This window comes from Cyprinus carpio, chromosome B22 (genome assembly GCF_018340385.1).
Source record: "Cyprinus carpio isolate SPL01 chromosome B22, ASM1834038v1, whole genome shotgun sequence".
In the NCBI taxonomy this organism is placed as follows: Eukaryota; Metazoa; Chordata; class Actinopteri; order Cypriniformes; family Cyprinidae; genus Cyprinus; species Cyprinus carpio.
Window position 1 is genome coordinate 30,575,778 of NC_056618.1, and position 8,405 is coordinate 30,584,182.

Consider the following 8,405-nt stretch of genomic DNA (forward strand, 5'->3'; position numbering starts at 1 on the left):
TGGTTGTTTTCCTCCTGTAGGCATCGATAATGACCGGCAGTGCCCTGAGTTTGGGTGTAGAGGGTGGAAAGGCCCACGGCGAGACGGTCAACCAACCTCACCTCAGCCCTCTGAGAAAAGCCCCGCATCTCGTCAACGAAACCAAGAACAAGAGCACGCTCCGTATGTCCGAGAAGACCTGGGAGTCACGGAGGATCAAAGAAGAGATCCAGGACATCCTGTCGCCCACACCGTTAGAGCTGCACAAGGTGGGCGAACTCACAGCATAAGTTGAACACACAGTTGAACAGTATGTGGATCAAGTGTTGGTCAGCATGGTTGGTATTAGTAACCACTGGGAGTATCTATCGTTTCTGAAAATGTCCCTGGGAAAGGGCAGGGAGATTCATCTTTCACTCCTCATTGGATAATTCTGTTGGTGCTTTTTATGTGGTTTAGCATGCATTTTCGCTTTCATGCTAAGAATGTTATTTTTCCCTGTAGATGCTTCATGAAGTTTATTTTGTAGTTTTTGCTTTTTATTGTTTTGTTTTGCTTTGCTTTTGTTTTGCTTTGCTTTGTTTATTTCAGATAGCTACTGACGTCCTGGGAATTGCTTTGAAAATTTTGTTTTGGAGTTTTCTTTCTTAGTTTTGTTTTGAGTCATGTTTTGTTTTGTTTTGTTTTGTTTGTTTTGTTCTGGAGTTTTGCTTTTTTTGTTTTGCTTAATTGTTTTATTTCAGTTTATTTATTTATTGTTTTTCTTTGTGTTTTTTAATTGCTTTGATTTTTTATTTGTTTTTACATATTTTAATTTTTTGTTTTGTTTTTTTGTTTGTTTTCCTTTAGTTTTTGTTTCACTTGGTTTGATTATTTTAGAAGAAAATCGACATGTCCTAGGAGTTGCTTTAAAGATTTTTTTTTTTTTTTTTTTTTTTTTTTGGAGTTTTGTTTTTAGTTCAGTTTTGATTTTGTTTATGTATTTATTTATTGTTTTAGGTGTTTTTTTTTTTTTTTTTGGTTTTTTTCTTTATTTTTTTTTGTTTTTTTTTATTTTTTTTTTTTTTTTTTGTATATTTTTAAATGCATACAGTTTTGTTAAATGATCTTTAAAATAAGATTAATTTACTTGAAAATATGTTGCATCAGATTTTAAGAATATAATATTCTGCATATTTGTTTCTCATGATTTTTTTTACAGGACAACATGACAAAAAATAAGAAATTATTAAATTAAACTATTTAATGGCATTTTAAATTTAAGATAGATAGATGGATAGATATAGTGTTTATTTTTATGTGAACTGTTCAAGACTTCAACATCATCTGCTGAATATATTTAGAATAAATTAGCTCATAGTTGAATTGTTCAAATAATTTTGTGTCACACAATTACAGGTGACTGTGATGAAAGACCCAGAGAGCGATGACTTTGGATTCAGCGTATCGGACGGTTTCTTGGAAAAGGGTGTTTACGTGAACATGATCAGACCTGAAGGTCCAGCGGATCGTGCTGGACTCAAACCCTACGACAGGATCCTTCAGGTGCCTCTTCTCAGATCACCACACACTGGTTTCCCAGCATCCCCTCCCTTTCCCCAGCTATATGATCTGCCCAGCTTGGTTAAATATAAACTCACTCTTAGAGGGCCAGAATGAGGTATGAGAGCGTCAGTAGGTGTTTGACTCTGGGAGGACTTGAGTTAAAAAGTGATTTGACTGGATCTTCTGGGTGGCTACACAGCATTTGTGGTCAAATCTTAGAGAGCGTCCCCCTCTCGCTAATCTGACACACTTCACTGTCTGTGGAAATGATTAAATCTGTGTAAAGATTATACTTAACAGCTGTGGTGTGTTAACCACAGTTGCAACCATAGCTGTAGGTGCTTGCTTTATGGTGTCTGGTTTTGTATTTCATATTTATTTGTTTTCATATTTAATAATGGGTTGAACATTTCTGAACAAATTCTGGTTCAGAAAATTATTTTAAGTTGCTAAAAAGATAAAGTCTAAAAAATCATAAATAAAATTCTGCAGAACATTGAAACCATTAAGTCAGTATTTTAGAAAATGAATAAATAAATAAAATCATTCGAAGTATTTCATCATTAAATCGTCGTCTGTTAATACTGTAGGTGCTTTTTTCCGCTGTTTCAAACTTATAAAGGAGTATTCCTCTGAAAATACTTTATTTTATTTAAAGTCAAAACCAAGAAGTTATGATACTCATGACATATTTTCAAGAAAAACTGACATATCCTGGGAGTTGCTTTGTGATTTGTTTGTTTGTTTGCTTCCTTGCATTTCTCTTTTGTTGGCACTTTTTTGAATTATTTAAGAAAAAAGTTAGATTTAAAAAAAAAAATTGTCCTAAAAATCACTAAATTCTGTTGATTAGCATATGCTAATGATATTCTAGCATCAGTGTTATTTATTTACAATTACAGTATTTATTCATCTTTTGAATTTATTTCTTTTTTTGTTATTTTCAGTTTTCATTTCAATTTTAGTATTAGTCATTTTATGTGCTTTTCTCATTTTTTTCTCATTTTTAAATATATTTCGTTTTAGCTTTATTTTTATTCCAGGTTTTAGTTTTAGTAATTTTGTTACTTATTTTATTTCACTTAGTTGTTAAGAGAATTCAAAATGTAATTTTTAGACTCAATCATACTAAACAAAGGAGGCCCTTCATAAAGATGTTGCCATTTATAATCATGAAATTAATCTTCATTTTTTTTCTGCATAAGTGTACTGAATTTCAATGTCTAAATATTGAAATATTTTTCCACCAGGTGAACCACGTGCGGACGCGAGAATTCGACTGCTGCTTAGCTGTGCCCCTCATCACAGAGGCCGGAGACAAACTTGAGCTGGTGATTAGCCGAAACCCATTAGCACAGCCGGGTGTTGCCCAGCCCCACGACTGCCATCCACACTTCAACCCTGTAGGCCATTCCCGTGAGCACCAGACCAGCACGCTGGACCTGTGACCACTGGGTAACTCAGACTATGACCACCCCGGCCATTTGTTGCAATCAGAAGGAGCCATGATTCACTGTATTCATTACAAAACTCAAATAAACTGAAATGTCCAGATTATAAAGAGTGATCGTGGAAACGAAACAACAAAAGAGTTGAGCCAGTTTTCAGTACAAAACTCGAAAGGATCTGAGCCAGTTTTTTGTTCTGAGACAGAACAAAACAAAACAAAAAAGTGTTGGACTACTACATTGCATACACCATACATGCCCATCAAAACATTCTTTTTTTTCTTTACTATGGAGCCTAGCACATGATACGGGGAGAAATATTAATATAATGGCCACAAAATAAGAATTCATTCTCATGACTTAATTATTCTCCAAGTTTTTGTAAATCATGGCCACGTTGTACTGACTCATTCCCTCATTCCCATTTTCATAAATCATGGTCACGTACTGATTGTACTGATTTCCTCATTTTAGTAAATTGTGGCCATGCTCTACTGATTCATTCCCATGTTTTAGTAAATTGTGGCCACATTGTACTGATTCGTTCCTTCGTTTTTGTAAATCGTAGTCACATTGTACTGATTTGTTTCCTTGTTTTAGTAAATTGTACTAATTCATTCCCTTGTTTTGGTAAACCGTGGTCTAAACAAAGGTACGAATTAGTGTAATGTGACTGCATTCAGCTAAAATGAAGAAACATTTAATTTAATTCTTAATTTGTGGCCAAGATGTAGATGTGTTTTTTTTCCCCGTACAGTGTTTTTTTTTTTGGTTTTATTTTCTTGAAATGTTTTATTTATTTATTTATTTTGGATAAAAACATACTGTGTCCAAATGTTTACAAAAAAGAAAAAGAATTCTGCTTTTGAAGTAGATCGCCATTAGACGTAAACATTTTTTAAATGTTTCTTATGTTTTCAGTAGCAAGTGTTTTTACTTCCAAAACAAACTACAAATTAAGCTTTATTTTTGTTTTAGTCCTGGATGAGTCACTGAAGGAATACCTTCAGGCACACATTGTCCTTTCTCACAAACACATACACTACTACTATAAACAGACAAAACACAGCCATTGTTCCCTAAACGCATAAACATTATAGACTCCCTACAAATAAACTTAAATTTGCCTCTGTGTCAGACACAAACATACACACAAGCGCTTCAGGCCACGAGTGCCATGACAACAATGCGCATGGTGACTGCCTGCTGCTCTAACACTAAAGTTGCTGTTTGATATTGCCAACAAAGACTTCACAGCCTCTCTGTCAACAAAACATTTCTTATTTCCCAGGAGTATGATGCATTTTCCATGAATAGGGTATATTTAAGTGTGCCATTACTTTTTTATTGCAATAAACACAAAATTACATGATATATATCATGTTGTTATTTTGCACAATATGCTAAATTTAATTAATTTTCAATTAACTGTAGTCGAAATAATTTTTAATATTAACACATTTTATCCATCAGAATTAATATGTACAGTAGCTTTGTCCTGCATTTTGTGTGCAACCCTGTTACTTTATGAATTCCCCCCAAAATTTAATTTCCTTAAAATATTAGAACATGAAATTATTGGACACCTTTGACAAGGCAGAAAAAGAAAAGAAAAAAGTAAATAATATTTACATAAATACTAGTGTTAATCAAGTTTAATCGTTCGACTATATTATTGTAACAAAAATGATCAAACAAATATGATATTTTGAATTAAAATTATTTGTCAAATATGGTTATCAATGACTACAAACCAACATTTGATCCCAAACTAGTAGGCCTCTACTGAGTGATGGCATAATTTTGGCTAAATTTTAAAAACAGGGTTGAAATAATTGCAGACCTGATATAAAATGGCTAGAAAAGAAAGCATGATAATTTGACTGAAATTAATAATCAACATTTTCTGAAGGAAAGTGACTTATTTTGTATGTAATTTTACCCTATTTGTGCAAAGTGCATTTGCTCAAGATTCTTTCATGAGAAACAAGAAGGTGTGATAATGATATGCACACACTTAATTTGTGACACATTTTTAGTTAGCAGTATGTACTTCCATTACCTACACCCTCAAACGGCAACATGTACTCTCATGCAGCAATAAAATGGGGGTTTGACATGGCCTGGCTTCATTGACATGTCATTGACTTCTTGAAAAGAAAATACTGTGGTAGCCCTACCTTTTCTCTCCACATACCTCTCTTGATCTTTCAACACCAAACTGCTGCCGCAACGTAGCATTCGCTCCAGTCCCCACAAACATCCAGGCCTCAAGGGCACGTTCTTTCACGGTAGACTGTCGCCAGGCTGCCATTTGCCACCACTGGCCAAATAATTACAAATGTTTCCGCCACAGGCTATTTCAGACACATCAGTTCAGGGGTGTTTGTAAAGCTGTCACATCGTTAACTCATGTTCCGCACTTGTGGGGCACCTAGGTTTTACAAAGTCACGTCTCTGTGGACATGTGCGGCCCCACGATCTATTAACCTCCACTAAACATTTATCTAGTGTTTCACAAATGTGCGATTCATGGACTCCATTGGGCCGTGGTTGAATTTCTCCTGACAGCTGAAAGGGGAACTGAGGACATTTAGTGTCGTCTGTTGTGTTGCGTGTTTGTATCATGGAATATTCTGCTGCTATGAGAACCGTTTCACCCCACAAGACAATTCTTTTGTGGAACATTTGACGTGAACAACTGGTTAAAGCGGCTAAAGTAAACTTGTTGAGGGTGTGTTTTATCCCTTTGTGTGTGTTCGTGGGCTTGAGATATATGGAATCTAATGTCTTTGAAGTTTCTCAGAAACCACCGTTAGGATGCCTCCTGACTAGGTTTGGGAATCAATAACCGGTTTTATTCTGGGAACTGATTCCATTTTTTTTTTTTTTTTCATATGCAAAGTGAACACTGTGTTCTAAATACTCTTAAAAAATGTATTTAATTAGGTTTCTCAAAGACCACTGTTAAGATGCTTCCTGGCTAGATTTGGGGATCAAGAAGCGTTTTTATTCTGGCAAATGGTTCCACTTTTTGCATGGGAACACTGTGTTCTAAATACTCTTTTAATTGGGTTACGTTTCCAATATACATAGTTGGGACAGACCCTACAGAGTATTTTTATCCTGGATGAAGAAATGTATCATTTTTCTAATCCAACTTATTAAGAGAAGAAAATTTCTAGCTCATCCAAATTCTGTCATTATTTACTTTACTAAAATTATTGCCAAATTTTTAGCGCAGAGCTATTATATGTGCTTTTTGCAACCTGATGGACAAGGACACTATGATGTTGGTTTTCTTCCATTATTTTTTTTTTTTTTTTTTTTTTTTTTAGACCTAAATAACATTTTTCCACTGTAAAGAACCTTTTATGGAATGGAACATTTCCGTGGATGTTACAGTTTCCTTATGGAACCATCAATGTTAATAAAGAACCTTTATTTTTAAGAGTGTGAGTAAATAATGACTCCAATAATTTTCATTTTGTGGTAAAGTACTCCTGTCAACACTAAAAAGTTACCCACTTGGACTGTTGAAAGCTACATTTGTCCCTGTATAGGTTGCAGACTTAAATGTTTCTCGGTTCACCTAATAACCATAAGCAATGCTCAGCTCAGCTATATCCTGTTTTTCCCCTCATTCAGGACTTCCTCCCTTGTGTGATTCAAGCAGTTTTCCCACACTTAAAAGTCTGATTTTGGGGGTTATTTCTCCTTCAGTGTGGTCCTGTCCACACCAAAACACTTATACCCTGTAATTATTTGTGGATTAGGTGAATTTATTTCCTCACCCTGCAGTCTTTACTACCATGTTGAAAGCACAAGCAAAATCTATTTGCAGTAAAGTAGAAAGCACTTATTGTTCTACAAGACTTTGGTGAACAATCAGAGTCTCTGTTCAGGCCCATCGCATTAGGAGTCTACCCAGGGCTTGCTCCTAGGCCCCTTTAAGTTTTCGTTTTTTCTCCCCACTACCTTCTAGTTGGTTGCAGAATTCCAGTAACTGCCTCCAAAAGCTGACTACAAAAAAGAAGACCTTTATTTTATGTAAAATTTCTTTTTTGGGTCTACTTTGTGGTAGACCACATTTTGTCTGCAGGTCATCACAATGCAGGCAAGTAAGTGAAGTCTCAAAGAAGGGACAGTTTAATTTCTGAGACGTTTAACAATGGTATTGTTTAGTGTAAGTATTTTAACATGTTGTATGTACTATTCCAGGAGAAAAGACAATGGGGTTCCTTTTATACGTGCAATATTGAGACCAGAGAAGGCTTTTAAAGGATTTTACATAAGCTTTATAAAGCTCCAAACATGTTCATCCCTATGCATTTTGAATTCCTAATTAATGTATGCATTGATATTTATGTGTATTTTTGAATGTGTAATATGAAAGTTCTATTCTCTGTACAGTATTTTTGTATGAACTCTAAATCTTGCTGTTTCCACAGCGTATTTGAAGCACAATGGAGAAAGAGAACCAATAATCAAGTCTATTCTGGTTTGGCTAGACTGGTTTGGTGTTGAGACCCATTCCTAATCGATACGGGAATGTGCTAATGATATCCTTTTCTAAAAACAACTGAATAAAAGAGGTAAAATGCACAACTCTGAGTCAAATTCAATGTGTTTGAGCACTTTAAATGGAAATTTATGAGAGGCCACTGATCATTAAATTTCTTAAAACACTCTTGCGTAAAATGATGCATTCAATTTCACTCAAGTTCAGAAGAAATTATTTACATAATTTGTTCCAACAGGCGATTAAAAAAAAAAAAAACTTTCATAAAACCATTGTTACAGAAATTGTTTCTTGCAACATTGTATGTAAGAATGCTTTTGCAAAGAAACAGATTTATGACAAATTCTTCTGCTGAGGCTTATGCAAACAAATTTCTATCCTTTTGTTCCAAGTTCGAAGTTCGATATTAAGGGCTTTCTCATTTTTTTTTTTTTTAAGCAAAGGCTGCAAGTGAGATCACACGCCTGCTGAATCAACACTGTGCCCTTGCAAAAGTTGCTCTGAGAGGCTCTGAAATGAGTGAATAAGTCATTGAAAGACTTTCAACAAAGGTTTCACCTGTCACATACTGCAGGCGTCACACTTTACGGTGAAGTCATCATGTCCAACTAGCGCAGAGGTAAGCTGGGTTAAAATGTACTCTGCTCTCTCCTGATTTAACCCGTGTCCCTGTGGGTGATTTACTGGTGACATTATTCTACTGGTGAGTTGTTAAACAGCCAGTGCCTTTTCCTTCTCTAAACATGCTTTTCAACACCTGAGGAAACATACAGGGCTATTTTTGAAAGTGAATTGTAGGTGTTGAGCTACAAGCACATAGGATCACTTTTGCTCATTATGTGAATTATACAACCACTTTCAAAGGGGTCTAAAGGTAATGTTGTGGCACTTGTGTTGCATAACCAGAATTG

General features: G+C 35.1%; 1 protein-coding gene across 6 annotated transcripts in view; it reads left to right on the forward strand.

Moving 5' to 3' along the window:
• The window catches only part of LOC109064628 (glutamate receptor-interacting protein 2-like), a 177,400-nt gene extending 169,823 nt beyond the window's left edge, over positions 1–7,577 (forward strand). For all 6 annotated transcript variants that reach the window (XM_042748624.1, XM_042748622.1, XM_042748621.1 and 3 more), the window contains exons 22-24: positions 21–248; positions 1,378–1,524; positions 2,775–7,577. In XM_042748624.1, the coding sequence (XP_042604558.1) occupies positions 21–248; positions 1,378–1,524; positions 2,775–2,972 (573 nt within the window). In that variant the 3' untranslated portion in view covers positions 2,973–7,577. The remainder of the gene's footprint in view (positions 1–20; positions 249–1,377; positions 1,525–2,774) is intronic.
• The last annotated feature ends 828 nt before the right edge of the window (positions 7,578–8,405 follow it).